The 23,757-nt window shown below is 39.0% G+C and overlaps 1 protein-coding gene across 2 annotated transcripts; it reads right to left on the bottom strand.

The window, feature by feature from the left end:
* Positions 1 to 3,453: 3,453 nt before the first annotated feature.
* Positions 3,454 to 6,404, bottom strand: LOC147896658 (jasmonate-induced oxygenase 1-like). Of its 2 annotated transcripts, XM_087381824.1 has the most exons (4): positions 5,702 to 6,404; positions 5,196 to 5,520; positions 4,719 to 4,977; positions 3,454 to 3,468 (listed from the first exon to the last, which is right to left on the bottom strand). In XM_087381824.1, exons 1-3 carry the CDS (start codon positions 6,250 to 6,252, stop codon positions 4,720 to 4,722), a joined length of 1,134 nt encoding a protein of 377 aa, XP_087237950.1. In that variant the 5' UTR covers positions 6,253 to 6,404; the 3' UTR covers positions 3,454 to 3,468; position 4,719. The 2 variants fall into 2 exon arrangements, with proteins under 2 accessions (XP_087237950.1, XP_087237949.1); XM_087381823.1 differs by lacking the exon at positions 3,454 to 3,468 and having other exon boundaries at positions 4,597 to 4,977; positions 5,702 to 6,403.
* Positions 6,405 to 23,757: the final 17,353 nt, after the last annotated feature.

The following is a 23,757-nucleotide window of genomic DNA, read 5'->3' as shown; positions in this document are numbered from 1 at the left end:
ATGCACTTAGGATGGTCTTTATCTCGAACTTCCAGAGTGGATAGTTAGTGCTGTCCAACTTTTCGCTTTTGTCGAACGATGGGATTCGCAGTCTTGTGGGCTGGGCCATCTCTCACAATCTGCTCGCAAATAGAAACACACTACCAAATCTTCTTGCTAGAGCCCAAGCTCTAATACCATGTAAGAAAACAATACAACGTCTGTGCTCAACAGATGACAGGATCTCCTATGCAAGAGAGAAAATAAGATAGTATGGAGAATTAAAAATTTGATTATTGTAAAACTGATACAATAGATGGTGCTGCCTCCCAGCCGTGCACTCCCACGTTAGAAGCTTCGATGGCATGCTAGAAACAGTAGAGGATGGAGGCTGGATGCTAAGGAATTAGGGTTGTTGTAGCCAGTGATGATGATGGGCTTCACAAGCTTGCTCTTATATAGCCACCTGTCGTAGTCGGCTAGACCCAATTGGGAGACCAACCCAGTCGGCCCAAAATGGCCGACTGGAGGTTAGTCTCGAAATAGGCCACCAACCACACATTAAAACCGTGGCGTAGAATAGAGCAACTGGCCTACACTCTCCGTTCGGCCCAAAGCCATTCAGGATCATCTAGGCGCGCTCCAAAAGGGCCCCGCAAGCTGAGAGTCGGTTGCCCTGGGAAATGCTACGTCCACCCTTAGTGTGGTCAGTCATGGGATGCCTTCCTGCACTTACACATAGCCTAGTTAGCAATGTGCCAACTCTATCTAAAGCCCTCCAGCCATCAGGCCACACGTGGCCCCCATCTGGTTTCCAACTAGGACCTGTCGGATAGCCTAGCTACTCAAATTCCTTCTCCTCTTATGGGGGGCTTACAAGTAGAGTTAGCTGGTTCCCACATAGTTACACGAGAGTGGTGACGTTGGGGGAGCTGATGGTCATGAAGGAGTAGATGATCCTATAAAACATATGGTAGAACTATTCCAGGTCATAGAAAGTTCTTGGGTGGCGATAGCTACAAAGTGTTAATTATCATGGGGACCTCATCAAGAAAGAGTTCCATTCTTCCTTATATTGCTCAATAATACATGATAGATGATGCTGATATGAACAAAACTATACTCTAGGTGCTTATGTCTTTCACCAACAACTACTTTGTTTCTAGTGGTTCACTTTCCACGGTGTTTGTTAACACCACCAATTGATTTTTATTAACACCTCAAGTAAAATATACATGTCCCCAAACGCTGTTTCTTAACACCACCAAATACATGATTTTACAACTCTGCCACAAATACTTTGTTCTAGTTGTTATACCCAATGAAACATTTTGCAACCAATGATTTTTTTCATAATCATTGGAATTTCCAACTAATAGTATATTTTAATATGGAAAAATTCCCACAATCAATGAAACTTTTCCCAAATTTAATGAAACCTTTCCCAAATTTAATGAAATCCACCCAATTTCAAAGTTCCCAAAGTGCAACTTTTGTCCCATTTTATCTAATATGGTGTTAACCAAGAAAAAGGGACAACCAATGGAAGGCAATAAGAGCACGTGTTTGTGGACCCAAGGTACTTCACACCTCAAGAGTGGTGGGAAGAAAGGCACTAAGGAATGGGTGGTAAGTACATGTGTGCTCGCAGCATTCTTTCTTCTTTTATAATTTGTAGTTCAATTTGAATAGATTGTTTTTCTCATCGTACTTCATCTAAAGCTTTTTTTGGGTCTCTCAAGTATGCTTGGATTGGTGGCATTCCTATGGATGATTAATATAATTATACACATGCACATGGACCAAAATCCCTCTTTGAGAAGTTGTACCATGAGGGAGTACCAGTAAATTGGAGTGTAGTGGTAGGTTGCCATGTAAGTCTCTGATTCTCCTTGTTCTTATTTAGGTTTGGGATTTCTATTCTTAGAACATAGATTTTCTTATTTTTCCTAACTTGTATCCCACAATATTCTTAGGGTGGAATGCTTGATGCAAGCAAGGAAGGAGACAAGGCTAAAGGTGAGGGAGGAGACAAGACCGGAGGCCCCACGTAGCAAAGGAGGTGAGCGAGGAGACAACAAAGGAGGCAAGGTACTTAGCAAAGTATGAGATGAAGATGATGAGGAGAAGTAGTTTACTTTAATTTAGCCACGCTCAAGGCATTTTGCCATTTTGTATCTCCTATTCAATTTTGTACTACACTCTTTGTAAGGGCAAACTCTTCATGTACACATAATAATACATGATGAGAGTTTTGGGAAATTTTGTATCTTGGATGGCATGTCTAATTTTCGTACTAGCTTGTGGTTAAATATATATAGTGGGGAAGAAAGGGCTGTGACAAGCCCCATTTTGCCCCAGTTGTTTTTTTTTAATACAAAAATTTGACAATTTTCCCCAAGGAAAATACTAACGCATTAGCCCTTAGCAATTTTTTTCCTAAGTGTATTTTCGGTCGCAAGCTCTATTGGAAGGCATCCAATACCTTGTACTGAGCTTGGATGTAGAGTTTTGCAGTAGTGATGGAATTCGACCCTAATGTAATCTAATAGTCATATATTTCTAGCTTGTTGAATTGCACTTCTTCCTTTTTCAATGGCCAAGTTACATTGCCCTCCATTACAATTGGCATGACAAATGCTACATTTTTTGGGCTCATTGGATTCCTCTAAAAGGCCATACCTAACTTCTTCATATAGTTCTTATAGAGCATCCTATAGCCATATAGTTGGTGGTGCTTCATGACATGTAGAAATTGGGATAAAAAACTTTGTGTTTGATCCAAATGGATAGTAGCAACCAAACACATGCAGTCCACCCTACATCTTTGATCTTTCCTTTCCCTTATCTAGAGATTAAATTTGACTAGTATGTAGACTTCTCTTCTAATGGTACAAATTACCAAGAGGCATTGAAGCAAGGGTCTTGTTCATGGATATAATTTTTCTTTCTGCAATATCATCTCTTTACTTTCTAGCTTTTATTTCTTCATGCTTTGAAGAACCACTATCAACCATCTTTGAATGACCACCATCAGAGACCATCACCTACTATTTAAGGATCACTATCAACCAACTTTGTCTATTTGCCAGCCTTCTCATGAGAAGCAAGAAAATCACTCATCTTTACTATTCATCTTGCACATTCCACCCCATTTCCTACATTGACTAGTCTTCTGGAACTTTAGTTCATGCGAAGTCAAAGGATGTTGGATAAACTTATATAGTGTTTGCTACCCCTTCCCCTTCATCCTCACCACATTACAAGAAAGTAAATCCTTCCCCACAATCCCCTTAGTGACTTCATCCACAATGCTAACATGCTCAAAAAAAATAGAAGGATACCTGAGTACAAACAAGTTAACATTATGTGACATATCATGTACAATATGATACATGATACTATTGATGTACATCAATGTACCATTGATACACACTGTCACAAATAACACCATCAATTCTTGAGACCTTTGGTGCCATGGATACAGACCTATAAGGTACATACAAGTTTCCATTAGCAACAAATATTGGAAACAAAAGATGTGAGTCTCTCTCTCTCTCTCTCTCTCTCTCTCTCTTTCAAAACATCCATACTGTGGGCACTGGTATTTAAAATTTATAAGAATAAATATGTACCATGGGGTTTCGCTACAAGCTTTTACAAAGTATCATGCATTGTGCTCGTTGAACCAAGTCTTTCACTCCTAAAAGTTCTCACTAGATTCTTAGGAGGTAAATTGAAAGCCTCCCTTTAGCAATCATCCTAGCTCAAGAAGCCTTTCAGTATGTGTTTAAAATCTAGAAAACAACACTATAAACACCTCACAACATTGAAAATCTTCTCACAACTCTGTATGAATAAATCCAAGATTCCCACTGCAAGAGGCCCATGCATCTATCCACACAATGTATGTGACACCCTGATTCTTCTCAACCCACTTTGAAATCCTTTTATGCATTATATGAAAGGACTAGATCAACAAACCATTTGTATCTAATACATCAAGTGCTCACTCTCTGGATGCTTGTGGCAGGAGATTGATGAGCCATTCAGTTACGTGTTATGAGGTATTTGTGCTCAGCAAAAATCAAGGCCTTAAGGTATCATGGTAGATCTTTGGTTTGGTGCGCAAGAGTCCTTGGCATATATTATAGAGATTCTTGTGCCCATGGACCCTAGTATGCCTCTCCTTTGACAACTTATGTGCTAGGTGAGATTTCATATTCTTGATATCAAAGACATGTCAAAAGTGGGTTAAGAGGTATGAAGAGACCAATACGAAGAGAGAAAATGCAAGGAATAGATTTCAATGGAGGCATAGAAAACAACTATATCCAAGAGTCCTTGCTCTTTCCCCCAAGGACATGTCATGCTGAGGAGATGAGTGGGCACTTGCAAGGGGATGTATTCTGCATGTAAGCTTCTTATTAATTTGGCTCGTTCTTGTGATAATTTTCTTACATCATAATATATGCTCATGCTTCATTTTCATGCTTTTTAATTATAGTATAGTATTGTGGTTGGATGGGCAGTGGAGCACATTGATCTAAAGGGGACCATATTTAACCATGGGATCACAACTAACTTCATACAAGAAAGTCAAGAAAGTAGATCAGATGTCAATATTCTCACATTGATCGGAAGTGGACCATATTTAATTGTGATATCACAACTAACTTCATACAAGAAAGTCAAGAAAGTAGATCAGATGTCAATTTCCATAGTACCGGTCCCCTTACCCTAGCTTGCATGGGCGGAAGCTGCAGGGATGATGTAGGATTGCACGATGTCCTTGCCTCTGGCTCCATGGTTGTAGAAGGTGATCTCGTGGTCGTCGAACTTCACCTCCTGGTACGCTGGTTCCTCCGCAAGCTCTCTCGCGGGAGCGATCATAGCATCGGGTGCTGCATCGCAGAACGTCGCCACGGATAACCTCGACTTCTCCCTATTCACCACCACCCTGTGTTCGATGCTCTTGTACCTCCCGTTGCTCATGATCTGCACCACAACGTGCAGAATCACCATTAGGAAACCTCTGCAGTTTCAGATCCTCGATGTCACGACAGACAGCTAGCTTGAAATTTGTAGCTTTTCAAATACTGAGCATAATCACAGACTAGCGCGATCTCACGACACACAACTAATTTTGAAATCTGTAGCCGAGATACTTTTCACGACGTCGTATAATCATCAACGAGGGACGTAAATTTTCTCACCTCGACTTGATCCGCCACGTTGACAACAAAGGAGCCCTTGATCGCCTCCACGGCCACCCATTCGCCCTGATGGGACACCTCCAAACCCACCACGCCTTCTTCCTGCATCACGAGCGTAAGTGCTCCGATGTCTGAATGCTTATAGAAGCCTGCGGTGAGCGCTGGCTCCGGGCAGCGAGGATAGTAGTTGATGAGCATCTTTTGGGTCGGTTCTAGTAGTGCCCTCTCGATGTAAGACTCGTCCAGGCCAAGGCTTATGGAGATGATTGCAAGAAGCTTCAGAGCCAAGCTCTTCAGCGCGGTGCTGTACTCGTCCATGGTGTCCCTGGATCGAAATTGCAGCGGATGATCAAATGTGGGACAGAGCCCATGCATCGTCGCTGCTTTTATGGTCCGCAGCTAATTAGCACACGCGTTCATGACGCTAATTAAATGAGCTCAACAATTTGGTCTTACCGATAGTCGATTTGCTGAGCAACGACGTCGAGTCGAGACTCAAGTCATACCTGAATGAACAAGGCGTTGTCGGCCAGTAACGATAGTCCCTTCTCGACAGTGGTTGAAGAATTAGAAACAAGTAATCACGCCAGTCTCTCACCACGTCTTCTTTGATAATATATTTGCTGCCATAGCCTTCGCAGAAAGTCCCGGGCTCAGCGGCATAGGCAATCTTTTCTTCCACCGGCAGAGAGATAAACTCCGTTGCCACCTTCATCATTCTCTGCATCAGTACGGGGGACACACCGTGGTTGACGACCCGAAAGAACCCCCACTCCTCACAAGCAAACTTTACGTTGCGCACTATGTCTTGCATGCGAGCTTCATCCCAGCTCCAAAGGTCTATGACGGGGACTATCTTCTGAGAGGGGTTGTGCAAGATCTTAATTAGATGATCGGCTTGCTCGGTGCTACTGGAGAACCTGCGGTACTTCTCAGGCACGGCTTTCACGCCTCTCTGAACGAGAACCTCCACAGGATCGACACCCCAGGTCTTTCCGGGAACTGCAATGGTGATAGGCGCCGTGGGAGGGGGCTGAGAATCTAGGATGAGCGCCATAGTGTGCAGCACGAAACACAGGCAGGGAAGGGAGCAGATAGTGCTATATAGGAATGAACAAGAGGTAAATTTCCATGTTGCAATGTTGAAGTCGTGCCGGCCAAGAGAAGAATGAGGGAGAATATAGTCTTTTTAAACAAGGCATGGATTCTCAAGGATCAAGCTTTAACATATCAAAATCGTAGGATCACGTGAAGCAAGGTTAAAGTATCAAAAGGGGAGCAAATAGCGCTTTATAGGAATGAACAAGAGGTATATTTCCATGTTCCAATATTGAAATCGTGCCGGTCGAGAGAAGAATGAGAGAGAATATAGTCTTGTTTAAACAAGGCATCGATTCTCAAGGATCAAGCTTTAACACATCAAAATAGTAGGATCACGTGAAGCAAGGTTAAAATATCAAAAGATTTGCCCCATTTCTCAAACGTTCTACCGGAAACAGCGAAGCAAGGTTATGATATAAGTTCTCGATTCTCACAAAAGCAAGCTTCAACATATCCCATTTAACATAACAATATAAGCTTTAAAATATCACAAGTTCTGTCAATTCTAAAGGATACGTTAAGCAAGCTTTAACATATCAAAACATTTGCTCGATTCTCACATGGTATGCATAGGAATATCCGGTAATGCTAAAGAAAAGACACATATTGCAATTCCAATTTCTAGAGGTTGGTCATACATGTGATACTTGGAGCTCAACTTCTCAAGTTGTGCAAGACTACTACTCTTGATTCTCCTTAGAGGGAGTGCTATGGCACTAAGCTTGGCAGTACATGTGATCCAGCTTGCACCTCAACTTCTTAAGTTGTGCAAGACTACTACTCTTGATTCTCCTTAGAAGGAGTGCTATAAGTGCTATAGTGGAGAATTGGATTCTCCTTTTGTGAATTCCCACGTTTGAGTAAGGTTGCTTAGGTCAAAAACCATGTCAATTAACTAAACCATACTCTCTAAATAAGACTTGGAGTTTCTCTACATACATAAGCTATGTACACTTCAAAGATACCAAATGAGAACACTTGCAGGTGCATTCCCATATCATATTATTGTAGTGAACCTAATAGGACAAGCTGTTCTCATACATTATCTACAATCTTAAGTTGAAATATAGTATAAAGGATTAATCTATGTGTCCATTTATATCATACTATCATTTGGTTCCTTTGTTGAAATGTCTAGAATGGCTATTGAGACAATATACATATTTCTTGCAATTTTATAGATTATATACCAATAAGTCTATCTATAGGTTATATACCAATAAGACTATAGCACAACTTGGTATCTTTTTTAAATCATTCATTAGGTTTCGTATGAGCTCTTGCATTGTGCAAGACAATGACTCAAAATCTCTATGCATAAAGCTATTCACAGTGCTAGCCACCTTGCTCTCTTGACTAACTCTCACTTTAGCTCTATAGTAGGCATAGTATTAGGAATGGCAGTGTTCTAAAGAGTCAATAGCAAGGTGAGCAATGTCAATGCATTGTCTTAGGTACCAGTAATAGTACAAGAAATAACTTCATTAGTATTGCACCTTATCAAGCATGTTGTTCTCACGGGGTTAACTTCACAAATTTTGTGTACCACGTGCATTCAAAAGGAAGGGTATTTTAATTTAACTTTTGAAAAATATTTGAGAGGATTACAATAACAAGCGGGTTTTTTTACTTCAACTTTAGAAACAAATCTACTAATTCATAAGTAAATAGGGGTGGTTTTATTGGGAGAAAATTTTTAGTTGAGGGGTTTCTAAAACTATACCCCTTGAATGCATGTGGTTTCTTAATACAAATTTTAGTTGCATAAGGAAAGAAGGGAACTCATTTTGGGGCCCTCCAAGAAATTAAATATTTACCTATTTTTGTTGCACTCAAAATATGGGAAATGCCATAAAATATGGATACTTATTGCATAAATATTAGTCTAGTACTCACGCTTCACATTAAATAGATATATAAGATCCTTGATTTTTTTGTGCAGAATTTGACATCGCCAGCACATCCGGAGTGGGCCAAAACCCCCAAATCAACACTGGAGACACCAAAAATCGACTCTCGGATGTCTAAAAAAGGGCAAAGATGCTCGGAGTGGGAGATTTGCACTAAAGCGCGATTTGTGGCGAAAATTTTTCTTTTATTATGTCTCTCTCTGTCCTTTTTCTTTTTGATGATCACGTATGTAAGACATAATAAAGGAAAAAGATTTTGAATCTGACTTATTTTATCTTTTTACATGGTTTTTGGTATCTTTCCAACGTTACATTGCCCCTCTTCTGATTGGTCGAGAGACTATTTTTTAAAACCCTAAAAGGCCCCAAAATGAGCTCCCTTTTTTCCTAATGAGGGTTTTCTAAAACTGTACCCCTTGAATGCATGTGGTTTCTTAATATGCATGCCCTGAGAAGTGGTATGCACCCCTTGAGATGTGGTTTCTAAAATTGTTCTTCTAATGATATGGTTTCTTAAGGCCTTACTACCCGTTTGGCATGCACACCACTTTTGACATTGATGTCACAAGATCACCAAAACACAGGGTGTACTGAGAGGTGTTAGTTTTGCATGGCATGGATCTCCTAAAGGACTACCTCAAGCACCCACACATCAATCCAATAATGACGGATGTTACCCAAAGACAAATCAACATTCACGGTCTTTGAACTTTACTTAGATTGATAAGGTGAGCTACTAGGGGTTATTTATGGATCACACCCCATACAAGGAGCAAAGTTGTTGCATATTCTTTGGGATGAGAAATCAAAAGCCATAGCACAACTTTACAAGACCCAAAAAGAAGGGATTCTAATGAACTGTCCCAACAAAGAGAGCATGTTGATATCAAGAATGCCAATCTAATGGTTGCAAAGGTGATGTAGAAAGAACCCTTCATTGAGCAACTGAGGCACACACTCTATGACCTTCTTGGTCGACTGCACGACTACCTATCATGTCAATTATAATATCATGTGACCACGGTATAAGGCAAGAATCCAGAGGGCTTGGTAGCACTTGCATTAATAGGGCCTAAAGGGCTTGGATCTAGGGACATGCCTAGGCCTAGGTATTTATGAGGTGGTGCATAAGGAGTCCTAGAGAGGGCTATCAAGAGAGAAGTCCCTTGTGGGACATGTGGCACCAAAGCTGGAGGCCAAGTGGCAAGTGCTGAGCAAGGGGGAGGATTCTGGAAGGAGAGCTCCACATGGAAAGTGGATGAGAAAAGGAACTGAGGGGAGTTTAGGAGAGGCATCGGAGGAGCTCAGGGAATCGGTGGTTGGGAGGAAATCAAAGAAGAAGCCCTCTATGTTTGAGGTCCCGTGTCATTGCACCTTCATATGGGATGAACCTCAAAAGAGAAGTTTTGAAAAATTAAAGGTAGCTATAGCGGCAGCTCCTGTCTTAAAAGTAGTGAATTCCAATGAACAATTCATGGTTGAGACAAATGCTAGTGATTTTGCTGTTGGGGCGGTACTTATACAAAAAGGTCAACTAGTGGCTTTTGAAAGCAAAAAGTTAGATCGTGCCCAATGGAATTACTCAGCATATGAGAAGGAACTATACGCTATAGTCTATGCTTTAAAAAAGTGGAGGCACTATTTATATGGTGCAAAATTTGAGATCATCTTTGATCAGGAGAGCATTAAATCGATTTGTAATCAGCTAGAGCTTAAAGGTAGAAAAGCTAGATGGGCTGAGTTAATGCAAGACTTTGATATACAATTGACATATAGGAAAGGGAAGTTTAATGTGGTAGCAGACTCTCTTAGCCGAATGCCAATTGTTAATGAATTGAGTTTTACTCAATTTCAGAATGATTTCCTAGAGTCCTTAAAGGGGAAATGTGAGTTTGATCCTCACTTCTCTGAAATATGGAAAGCAATAAAAAATAGGGATCCAACAAATTAAGAGGCTTTCACTGAGGAGTCGCATGGAAATGGTGACACACCATAGGTTGGTGATAAAGGACTCAAGTGGAAAAAATATACTATTGAAGATGGCTACCTACTCTACAAGGGTAGAGTATGTGTCTCGGAGAATAATGACATTAGGCACCAAATACTTTTTAAATGTCATGATAGGCTAAGTGCTGGACACCTAGGAATTCAGAAGACATATGTGCTTCTGAAAAGACAATTCTTTTGGCCTGGAATAGGTAACGACATCCAAGATTATGTATTGAAGTGCCAAAAATGCTAGGTCAATAAGGCTGAATGCCTTAAGGTAGGAGGTCTCCTACATCTATTGGAGATTCCATCTGGCAAATGGGAAAGTATCTCCATGGATTTCATTGTGGGACTACCTACAACACAGAGGGGGCACAACTCTGTGTGGGTAATTGTGGATCGGTTGACCAAGATGGCTCATTTTATTCCTATCAGTGAAGATGTTAAAACTCTAGAATTAGTTAGACTATTTGTGGAGCATATCTATAGACTGTATGGGCTACCAGCCAGTATTGTTAGTGATTAGGATAGCAAATTTAATAGCCATTTTTGGAGAGCTATGTTTAAGAGGTTAGAAACTTCATTCAATACTCATGAGCACCGTGGATCATCCACAGAGTGATGGTCAAACTGAAAGGGTCAATCAGATCATTGAGGATATGCTTCGAGCATATGTAAGTAAACGGCAAACTAATTGAGAATAGTATTTGCCCATATTAGAATTTGCATATAATAGTAGTGCCAAACATTCATCTATAGGTTTCGGTCCATTCATGATGATGTATGGATTTCAACCAAGAGCCCCAATGACAATGGGACTTGAAAAAGAGAAGGTTCAAGCGGCCAAAGTCTTTCTTGAGGATATGAATCAAATGCTTAAGTTAGCTAAAGATAGCATAAGAAGAGCTAAAGATAGAGCACGAAGTTATGCAAACCCCCATGCCGCCATAGGAAGTTGGAGTTTGAAGTAGATGAGAAAGTCTATCTTAAGGTACCTGAATCTTAAAAATCTCTAAAAACAGGTAAGTGTCCGAAATTGTCTCCTAGGTATTATGGACCATTCACAATACTTAAGAGGATTGGAGAACTTGCTTACAAATTAGCTTTACCTGAAGGATGTAGAGTACATCCAGTTTTTCATGTTAGTAGGCTAAAAAGAAAATTAGGAGATGATGGTAATCTCATTGGAAATGAAATCCTAGTTGAACTTATTGAACCTACATCTTTACCACATGAACCAGAAAAAATTTTAGATACACAAGAAAAAAGAATGCGACATACTATATGGAAAGAATGTCTGGTTAAGTGGAAAGATAGATCTGAAGAGAGTTCAACATGGGAAAGGGTAAGCAATCTCCAAAGGAGGTTTCCCAATTTTTTTTTCGAGGACGTAAACATTTCTTAAGGGGAAGGGAATGCTACATCAACTGTAATACTGTGTGACCATGGTATAAGGCGGGAAGCCAGAAGGCTTGGCAGCACTTCCATTAATAGGGCCTAAAGGGCTTGGATCTAGGGTCACGCCTAGTCCTAGGCATTTATGAGGTGGTGCATAAGGAGTCCTAGAGAGGGGTATAAAGAGAGGAGTCCCTTGTGGGACATGTGGCACCAAAGCTGGAGGCCAAGTGGCAAGTGCTAAGCAAGGGTGAGGATTCTTGAAGGAGAGCTCCACATGGAAAGTGATGAAAAAAGAAACTGAGGGGAGTTCATGAGAGGCATCGGAGGAGCTCAGGGAATACGTGGTTGGCAGGAAATCAAAGAAGAAGCCCTCTATGTCTAAGGTCCCATGTCACTACCATACCTTGGTGCTTGTGGTCACCCAAGGTTACATTTGCAGTTGTCAAAGGTTAACATCTCACCTCATCTGAGTCCTTGTAGTCAGAAACCTGGAGGAGACTCAAGTCAGTGACTTGCAAGTACCAAGTGGGATTCAAGACTAAGAGGCCAAATAGGGTGCCTAAATGGAGGATACTTGGGAATTTCCAAACCTTATTCACATTTTGTAGTTGTATGGTGATGTTGGTGGAGCTGATGGTCATGAAGGAGTAGAGATCCTATAAAACATATGGTAGAATTACTCCAGGTCATAGAAAGTTCTTGGGTGGTGATAGGTACAAAGTGTTAATTGTCATGGGGACCTCATCAAGAAAGAGTTCCATTCTTCCTTATACTGCTTAATAAGACACGATAGATGATGCTGAGATGAACAAAATTGTACTTTAGGTCTAAAGCTTTTTTTGGGTTTCTCAAGTATGCTTGGATTGGTTGCATCCCTATAAATATATATAGTGGGGAAGAAAGGGCTATGACAAGCCCCATTTTGCCCCACTTGTTTTTTTTTAATATCCACATTGTCGGGGTAGCTTCCATTGGGCACCAACGAAATAACCAATGCTGGTCTATATATAGTCCGACATAAATTTGACAATTTTCCCCAAGGAAAATAATAATGCTTTCGCCCTTAGCAATTTTTTTCCTAAGTGTATTTTCAATTGCAAGCTCTATTGAAAGGCATCCAATACCTTGTAAAGAGCTTGTAGTGATGTAGAGTTTTGCAGTAGTGATGGAATTCAACCCTAATGTAATCTAATAGTCATATATTTCTAGCTTGTTGAATTGCACGTCTTCCTTATTCAACGGCCAAGTTATATTGCCCGCCATTACGATTGGCATGACAAATGCTACACTTTTTGGGCTCATTGGATTCCTCTAAAAAGCCACACCCTTGCCACACCTAGCTTCTTCATATACTTCTAATAGAGCATCCTATAGGCATATAGTTGGTGGTGCTTCATGACATGTAGAAACTGGGATAACAAATTTTGTGTTTGATCCAAATGGATAGTAGCAATGAAACACTGCAGTCCACCCTCCATCTTTGATCTTTTCTTTCCCTTATCTAGAGTTGACTAGTATGTACACTTCTCTTCTCATGGAACCACTACAAGGCATAGGCCCTTTTTCAACGAAAATACTGATGCTTTTTATGTTAAATTTTTTTTTTAATGGGCACAAATGTCGTTATTAAAGTTGTTAAAAGCATCGGAAAAGAACGGTCGCTATAAAGCATCGCTATATAGCAACGTTGATAAATATCACTATAAAGAATAAAACAATTTAAAAAGTGAGATTACAAGTAGGAGTAGACTTATACTGTGTGAGCAGCCACCTCAGCCCAATCGACCGTCGCTCCCATTGTCTCTTGCTCAATAAACCACGGCTTTGTTCCTATGTAAAATGCATGTCGCGTCTCTGCATCTGTAGGAAGACGTCCCATTGCAACTTGTTGTGGATCCAATTTACAAGAGTTAGAGTTAGATAAAGTGCATGTAATATGTAGTAAAACAAATAGAATAATACATTGAATGAGAAGAAGTAGACTTACTACAGTTGCCTCGAATGCCAACCATCCGCTTGCACCAAAGTGCGAAGTACCTACGGTGTCTAGCTGTCTCTTCGCAACCCTCCTCTGACCCTCGAACATTTTGGGATGGTCCCTATTCTGCTTCTTGAAGAACTTCCAATTAGCTTTGTCTACCTAGCTAAGTTTAGCCATCCCCTTTGCGATGGAAGTATGCAAGGTTGATCTACGATGCTTCAAGACCAAACCCATCCGCTCTCGCATATAATTCTCATTAAACTCCCAATTTGGCGGGTTAAGGTAGTTTTGTTTTAATTCATCGATGACCGCCTACTTCTTTTGGTCATCTTGCTACCACCAATCGGTAGCAATGCTGCTCTTGAAGTGATGGCTCATCAACCACCTCATGGTGGCCATCACTGCTTTGTGCTTTCTATCTTCTATTCTCTTCGGTAGCCATGATTTTATAGGAGAGGTACTTGATTGAGTAAGGAGGACTAATGGTAGTGGCAGAGTCAGAAGGAGTGGAAGCTGTGCGAGCGCTTCCAGAGCGAGGAGTAGAAGTGAACACCTATTTCATTAATTTTGGACTGGTGCACTGTCCAAATTCGTTTTGTGAGATAATTTTGGATGAAGCATTTAAAAAAAAGAGGCTCTTATAAAACGAAACTTCGAGTCAAAAAGTAAGATTTTAAAAAATCAAATGATGTGACATGTTATTAAAGCTAGAGTACATTAAAAAAAGAGGACATCACATTGTTAAAAGAGACAAAAAGTAATATTTTAAAAAATCAAATTAGAAAAAATGGCGTGATATGTTATTAAAACTAGAGTACATTAAAAAAAAAGCATGACACATTTGTACAAGAAGTAGATCATATAACTCAAAGCCATATGGTGTTAAAAAACACCTTCCATTAGCTTAGCCTAGAAGATCTCATCTTTGTCTCTCTTGTCTATTATAACTTTACATTAGAGAACTAAAAAGTCTTTATGGAACTGTAGTTTCATTTCTTGTCTATTACAGTTACTTTAGAAAACACATAAGTCTCTATGGAATTAAATTTCCATCATTTACATTAGAGAACTAAAAAGTCTTTGTGAAACTGTAGTTTCATTTCTTGTCTATTACAGTTACTTTAGAAAACACATAAGTCTCTATGGAATTAAATTTCCATCACTTGACTATTAAGTCATTAGAGAGAGCATATGTCCTCAAAAGTGCCTACTATGGCATTGGCTTCATGAAAACAAACAGACTTTAAACTTGCACGCCATGCATAACTAGGGTTGGCATCGCAAATCTCCTCACAGACTCTCCTCACAACTTGTTTTGAATCTTCTACCGACTTGTAAGAATCAACAACTCTTCTTTTCTCTCTTGGCTTTCCTCACTTTCACCATTTTTTACAATATAGCTTCTAGCCATCACCATATCCTGTACAAAAATTTAACTCGTTAGCATAAGAAGTACGTGATTAAAAGAAGTGAAAAAGAAAGCTAGGGATATTCACCTCTTCTGCTGAGTTCAAATCAAGCAACCATGTGCATAACATATCCTCCTCGAATGATTTTCCCTTCATTGGTCCATACAAAAGAGATCCAAGATAGAATTTAAGTTCAGTGAATAAAGTCGAGTAGTAACTAGTCATTGTCTTAGAGGGAAAGTGGGAGAAGGAGAGTGAGGGAGTGATAGCGAGGGATGCACAGTGAGCTGCCCCTCCTTCAAGAGTGATAGAAAGTGAGGGAAGACGTAAAGTGAAAGATGAATACAAGTTAATCAGAAGGACTAGGATGTAAGAAATAAGAGTGTTTGTGGAAGGACTAGGATGAAAGAATACAAGTGCACTAAGGCACGATGTGTTCGCTATGATAAGAATAAGGGTTGGAATAAAGTGAGAGAAGCATTGGAAATGCTCTACTTTAAGTGAGTGGAGACTATCCAACTGAATAAAATTTTGTAGAGCATTGGGAATGCTATACTTTAAGTGAGTGGAGCATTGGGAATTGATACTTTGGAGGGAAATATATTACATCATCACATATTCATATCAAAATTCTCATCACACAAGGTTATATTTCCAAATAATCACATCATCACACATTCATATCATAAAATTGTGTGCATGAAATAAATATATAAATATCATGACTGAATGCCACTTAAGTAATAAGTCACAAATTGGTGTATAATCAACAAAAACTACATCATGATTCATACATTGCAACAAATAAATGTCAACCATAATATTCATGGAATAAATAACATCATGAGAATATGCTCCTCATGCATATATACAAACACAACATTATTACATGCATCACAACTCTTCTGATGCTTTTAGTGGAGACTGTGGCAACTCTTCTCATGCTTCCAATGGAGGCTGTCGTGCTCTAGATGTACACTCAGTCTCTACTTCTTCTATAGTATGTGGTGCTTTCGGAGTAGACTCAGTATCCTCTTCCTTAAATGCAAGCGGAGGCTATGATAACTCTTCTGATGCTTCCAGTGGAGGCTGTGGTGCTGTAGGTGTACACTGAGTCTCTACTTCTTCTGTAGTGTGTAGTGCTTTCACAGTAGACTCAGTCTCCTCTTCCTTAAATGCAAGCTCTAATATTTCTTCAGTTGCATGTTGTATTCTAATGGCAGCAATTAGGTCTCAAATGATTTCAGCCCTAAATAGTTGTATATCCTCCTCTGAATATTTGAGCTCCAAAGAGTCTTCCGATGAGACTTGTGGCTTAAGTGAGAAAATTTCTTTGAAAATCAACATGCAGTTATAGGCAACTCTCCACCCACAACTATGCCCATCTTCATGTTCTACTACTAAATGCTTTTGGAAGTCTCGCGAGTCTTTGTACTATCTTGTTTCTCTGATAGCAGATACCAACTTCTCAATCGACCTGCTCATCATGACATATTAAAAAAACTTAGTGTGTCTATTACATAAGGTACATAGTATAGAAGTAACAACAGATTAATAGAATACTTACGTTTGCATTGAGCCATGAAAGCCTGCAATGGAGTTGACAAACCAGCAATAGTTGTCTTCAAGGTCCCAAACCACCAGACTCCAATGTTCCCTACACGAATAACTAAGAACCATTATTATTTAACACAATGTTGCTAGTATAAGATGAAAATAAAGGTTGCCATGATACATCTCGTGATATGCCATAAATAGGACTCGCACGCCATGTAAATGTAAAGGCTGTAACCATTTACAAACATCGGCTATCGTCTTTCTACTATCGCTAAGTATAGGAGAAAGGAGGGAATCCAACATATACACATGGTTTTGTACAGCTCTACAAAATCGTGAGATAACTATACTGCACCAACAAATAAATGAATATTAGCTTATTAGATTTAATCAAAATATTGAATTATCAAGCAGAGAAAAAGTTTGTATCAAACCTGAGAATGGCCATCATAACGTTGTTATTGACCTCATTTGAAGCTCTAGAGAGGATTGAAATCTCCTCTCCCCCAAATTCAAGATACTGAGGTCTATGTTGAATCATAACCCTAACATTAAAAGAGCTTCCCAATTCTTCCAATGAAGCCATGTTTTTAGAGTTGAGGTCTTCTATCCCCTTTGACTCTTTGACGGCATTCATTTCGCGCTCCTCTGAGCCATTATCTATTTGCCTTATGGGAGGGTCCATAATGTTGCCCTTAATGATTGCTCGAATGGTACATGTTATAAATGCATAGAGATGCAAATCCGTATATGTTGACAGTGTGGTGTCATTTTGTATCTCAAAAATTTGACCAAGTACCAAAAAGCAATTGTAGCCCACCCTCCATCCACAATTATAGATGTGGCTATCCTCTTGATGTGATACTTGACATGTTATATACTCTATTTGTTGTGCCAAGTCACATTGCCGCATTACTGTGTCGATAGCACCTACTAACTTTCGATCCGATCTGCACATCAAAACATATAACAATAGTGAATATGTGCATTGCATATCAATCTACATGTCAAGAAGTGACAATAAGTGGTCTATACTTACTCTAGCATAGTGCCATGGACAAATGTCATTGAGTTGGCAAAGAAGCACTTCTTAGCAAAGATGTCCATGGCCACCAAACTCCAATGTGAGCTGCATTATAAATAAAGAATAATTACTGTGTTTGAGACAATTCTAGCAATGCAATAGAAAAAACAAGTAGGGTTTGATGCTTACTTCTCATAATATGCTGTAAAGATAACTCATGCCTCATTCATAGGAACGTGCTTCAACCACTTGCAAACATCCTCTATGGTTTCTTCTTTGTTGCTAAGCACTTCCGAAATAAGAGGATCGAGCATATATGAAATGCTTTGTATATTTTGAGGAAAATTTGCTATAACATTACTATATTAAAAAAAAAAGTATTAGCTTCTTGGGTTTAATCAAAATAAGCAAAGTATAAAGCCAAGGAAAAGGCTGCATCAAACGTGAGGATGGTTGTAATGACTTTGACATTAACCTCTTTCTTAGGATTCAAGAGGATTAAAATCTCTTCTTCACCAAATTCAACAAAATGAGGTTGTTGTCGAATTAACAACATAGCAGTGAATGAACTTCCAATCTGCTGCAATAGAGTCATATTTTCATGACTCATCTTATTGAGAGAGTAGTCTACATCATATTCTTCTTCACTTGCTATGTCTTCTACATCCTCCTTCTGCTATAAAAATATAAAAAAGTTATGAGATGTACACATCCCAAATAAAGGCTTAAATAAGCATAGAAATATAAAGATAAGATTTCATACATGCTGCAATGTAGTCATATTTTTAGGTTGTTCCCCAACATTAATAATGGTTTTTTCATTAGACTGCATAGAAGTATATAGATAAGGTTTCATACATGCTTTCATTAGAGTGAGTCTCTCCTCCTCTTGGAGGAAAAATTTAAAAAGTTATGAGATTTACACATCCCAAATAAAAATAAAGGTTTAAATAATCATAGAAGTATAAAGATAGCATGCTTTCATTAGACTCAGTCTCTTCTCCTCTTGGAGGAAAATATAAAAAAGTTATGAGATTTACACATCCCAATTAAAGGCTTGAACAAGCATACAAGTATAAAGATAAGGTTTTATACATGCTGCAATGTAGTCATATTTTCAGGTTGTTTCCCAATGGTAGCAATTAGACGCTAAATACTCTCAGCCCGAAACACTAGTAGATCGGCTTCTATATATGATTCCATTTTGATTGGTAACTCCAAATCAAAAATCTCTCTAAGAAACAACATGCAGTTGTAGGCAACTCTCCACCCATAGCTGTGCCCATCTTTTTGCTCCACTGGTAGATGTCGTTTGAATTCTACTTGGTCTTGACGTTGCTTTGTCGTTGTTTTGACAGTAGATAGTAGCCGATATGCAGCACTATCTATCATGACATATTAAATATATTAATATGTCATGATCATAAGATACAAAATAAGAAAGTAACAAAAATATTAAGAGAATAATTACCTTGGGGAGTTGGCATGATAGCCTTCCGTTGAATTCACAAACCACAAACGGTTGACTTCAAGGTCCCAAGTGATCAGACTCCAATGTGAGCTACATGACCAGAATAAAAATGATTATTGTTTTACACAAACTTGCCAAAGAAATAGTAAAAATAAGGTTGGAGTTGATACTTACTCCTCATGATAAGGCATAAAGATGACTCGCACCCCATCTAAATTCAAAGGGCTTAACCAGGTACAAACATCTTCTATAGTCTTTTGAGGAGAGCTAAGAATAGAAGAAAGTAGAGCATCGAGCATGTAGACACGATTCTGCACTGCACTAGGAATCTGAGAAATAACTACACTGCACCAAGAAATAAACAAACGTTAGCTCATAGAATTGATTTGCATTCTGCACTAGGAAACTGAGATATAACTACACTGTAAACAAATAAACAAATGTTAGCTCATTGAAGTAGCAACAAATAAACAAATGTTACCTGAGAATGGCCAGGATAACATTGTCATTAACCTATTTTAAAGGATTGGAGAGGATTGAAACCTCCTCTCTACCAAAGCTCAAATACTGAGGTTCTCATTTCAAAATGATCCTAACTTCAAATGAGCTTTCCATTTTATCCAATGCAGCTAAATTTGCAAAATGGTTCTCTGTCATAGCTTGTATTCTATGTTTGCGGTCATTCTGCTTTTCCATGGTGTCTTTAAAGCTGTTGTGCTCATGGAATTCTTTAATCAAATTTAGAGGTGGTTGCATTGCTGAAGTAGAAGGGAGTGTCTCCATATTAACTTCATCCATTTCTTCTCCCTCTATTGCCTATAAACAAATATGAGAGATTAGATTCATTATCTTTAAATTTAAATCTTATTTAAAAAATTGTATTTAGTTGAGAAATAGAGAGTTCATACTGCTAAGTATTGTCATAGTGACCTTTTTACATAACCCTGCGAGCCATAATTATCAAAGAAGGCATCATTATCTTTCTCTTCATTCACCAACCTCTCTCTCTAAACGGGTCATGTAAGTCCATCTTTTCATCATCATCAACTGGGACATTATGATCTTCAAGGTCATCATCCATGTCATCAGTCTCCTTGTGCTCTACCTCTTTTTCATAGCCTATGGTTAGATCTGCTTGAAGCTGAAAATAAGCCATGAAATGCTTGTTTTCAATAATATTTGTGGAGTTGCCTTTTCTGAGGAGATCCTCAAATAAGTATCCCATCCTACACAAGGTGACCTCCCAACCTGCCGGTAGCAAATTCTCCATCATGGTAAGTAAGAGACTCCCACTTTTTGCAGGACTTCCATAGTTGTTTTTTTGATACTGTATGGACTTGGGAATATCTTGCGCTTCAGCATCAATCTCAAATTATTTGAATTCCCTCTTATGTTCCTTTGTAAGGAGTGATCAGGGTTGGGACTCCGCATACACAAGAAGAATGATTCAAGAGATTGAATTGCTATGCCACATTCTCTCTTGCCTCTCTTTGCTACATAAACACCACTATAGATCTTCAAATCTGATGAATAATATGCTCGCTCTAGAGTAACCTGCATGGCTTCTTTGCCTTTTTTATCAACAAAAATGACAATGTTGCAAATTGCCACTTTGCTAATGGTGTTATATACTATTCTATCAATTAAGTTATGGATATCATCGCTAGAAACTTCATTGATGAAGAATAGTTGTGGCTTGTCCCATGCTGACTCATTCTTGATGAAGTCATCTTTTAAAACTCCCCTGAAGTTCAAAAGCTTTCCAAACTCTGCCGTAACCTCTACATTGAATTGAAAGCTTTGCTGCATATCTGCCGGCATCCTTATCTCGCTGATTAATCTTTCCACATATGCAACCACCTGTTGTGGGATTTCTTTTCTCATGTAAGAGGTTACTATTTTTGACCCATCTTCATCCTTTTTAATCCACCTATTTGCCCATAGCTTTACCTTGGGTGTTGACAAAGAAGCTATATGCTTGACCACATTATAGTCAATGTTACAATGACTAAGTGGAATTTGTTTCACTGACAACAAATACTTAATGGCACTATGCACTGCATCATGCCTCACCTATACATTGATGCATTCTTCCATGCAGTGGTCTTTGTCTTTCTTTCCAAAAAACCATTCTTTCTTTAAAATTTTTTGTGCCGCCATGGATGCATACTTGTCAGGTAAGTACTTTATAGGCCTCCACATCCTTGCTGTCAACTCCTTCTTATCCATTACCTTTGACTTTTCGGAGATAAACAAAGGAGCTTCATAGGTCAACTATCCGCGCTCACAAGCAATGCACGTTTCAAGCATCTCATTGAGCACTTCAACAGGATGAAATATGATAGAAGTGTAGTCAGCATATCTGTCTCTCACCACCTTGAGGCTTGTCATATTTTCTTCTCGCTCTTGAGTTCCCCTAGGCACAACTACACTGGTGAGTGTGTCGGCGTCTACTTTTGTGACCTTTCACTTCAAATCAGGATTTGGAGAACCAAATGTTGTCCCATATAAACCTTGCCTTCTGTAAGACCTCTGATGTTAAGGATATCTTATGCTTTCCATGGACATAATGATTAAGTCTTTCGGACTCAATCAAATACTTGATCTCATGCTTGAATATACAGATTGTTGCAGGATAATAATGGAATGAACTTATCTTTGCAAATTGTTCTGAAGTGAGTCTTTTAACCTCCTTTCCTTCTTTTGCGATCTAATTACAAGCATAAGCCCAATGTTGACCATCAATGGGCTGGAATCTATAATGAAGGAGGAATTCCTTCTTTGCTTCCTTTAGCATATTCTCACCTTGTGCCTCTTCGCCTTGTTCATGTGGAATATTTTTAAGAGTGTCTTTAAAGAATCGACTAAAGGCTTCCTTGAAATGTGTAGGCCCTGTAAATGTTATTTGATCCAGAAAGCTATTTTCGATTGGACAAAACATTATTGGGTGTAGGACCACGTTGCTTGCCATAGGTTTCTTTCCATCTCTCAAAGCCTCGTATATTTGCAGTGCATAGGATATATCAAGGCTTCGGCTATTAGTGAAGACAGTTGTAGCTTCCACGCCTTTGGCATTCACAAACCACATCCTCTGACCCCAAATATATCCCACATCATCATCTGTTACTGCTTCATTAAGACACCGATTAAGATTTTTGATTGATATGAGTTCATCCTGATCATCTTCAACCTCGGGTTCTGAGTCTTCTTCATCTTTCTCTTCTTTTAACCGTTTTTCATCCACATGATCTTTCTCTACAGTGGGACAATGCCTTTTTTTACTACTTGGAACCGTGGCTCTTGTAGTACTAGCCTTTTGCATTTCACGTCCTGGTTTGCAAAGTACAATATACAACGCTTGATACAATAAATGTGGAAAATAGCCCAAAAGGCTTTACAAGGCTTCATATGGCAATAAATGTGACCAATAGGGGAAAGGGATTTACAAAGTATTTTATAGCAATAAATGTGGGAAATAGCCTAGAAGGCTTTACAAGGCTTAAATATTTGTACAAATGTAAAAAAATTAGCCAATAAAGCTTTACAATGAAATAAAATGTCCTCTAGTGATAAAGCTTCAATCTTCATGAAGACATGTAATCTGTCCATCCATTGATTCGCCCTCTAGTGATAAAGCTTCAATCTTTGTGATGACATGTAATCTGTCCATCTATTGATACCTGTGCACTGATACCCAACTGATGCAATCTACCCACTAAAAACTATTCCACTAATATCCACTTATGCAGCCCACTGATACTCGTTAAATAGTGAATGGTTGGGATGGTCGGGTTTATTACAAGGCGCTTCATATGGCAATAAATGTAAAAAATAGCCTAGAAGGCTTTGCAAGGTTTTTTATGACAATAAATGAGCTTAAATATTTATACAAATGCAATAAAAATAACCAATAATCATCAAGCTCCAATATGCCCCATGACATGTAATCTGTCCACTGATAGCTATCTGCTCATGCAATCTGCCCACTGATAAACTTCTTGGTAAATGGTAAAAGGTCTTATTTAATAGCATGTTATGAGTGTTAAACCGCATCTGAGCGAAGGGACTGACAACGATTAGGAACTAGTTAGAAAAATCTGAGCATGGCTTCGATTGGCAACTTGGAGAATTGTCTCTCCTCTAAGGCAATCTAATCTATGCTAAACTATGCTAAACCAACTGTCGAAGCGAAGAAAAGCAATAAATAATTTCTTTTTCTGTGTTCATTTTAATGTGCTGGGGTTTAAGAGGCTTAAATATGCAAAAGAAGGGGTTTTGATGTAGAGGCTAAACCTGCATGTGAGAGAAATGAAGAACACGTATCTAAAGACACTTCAAGAGCGGCATTGCTATTGATTGGCAGTATCAAGATGACCAAAAGAAGTAGGCGGTCATCGATGAATTAAAAGAAAAATACCCTAACCCCCCAAATTGGGAGTTTAATGAGAATTACATGCAAGAGCACATGGGTTTGGTCTTGAAGCATTGTAGATCAACCTTGCATACTTCCATCGCAAAGGGGAGGGCTAAACCTAGCTGGGCACACAAAGCTGATTGAAAGTTTTTCAAGAAGCAGAATAGGGACCATCCTAAAATGTTCGAGGGTCAAAGGAGGGCTACAAGGATACGGCTGGACGCTCTAAGTACTTTGCACTTTGGTGTAGGCAGACAATTGGCGTTCGAGGCAACCGTGGTAAGTCTATTTCTTCTCATTTAATGTAT

Source organism: Dipteris shenzhenensis, chromosome 11, assembly GCF_047967505.1.
Source record: "Dipteris shenzhenensis isolate YYH24624 ecotype China chromosome 11, Dip_SZ_1.0, whole genome shotgun sequence".
Classification (NCBI taxonomy): domain Eukaryota; kingdom Viridiplantae; phylum Streptophyta; class Polypodiopsida; order Gleicheniales; family Dipteridaceae; genus Dipteris; species Dipteris shenzhenensis.
The sequence above is the reverse complement of the archived record's forward strand: the minus strand, read 5'-3'. Positions and strand labels throughout refer to the sequence as shown.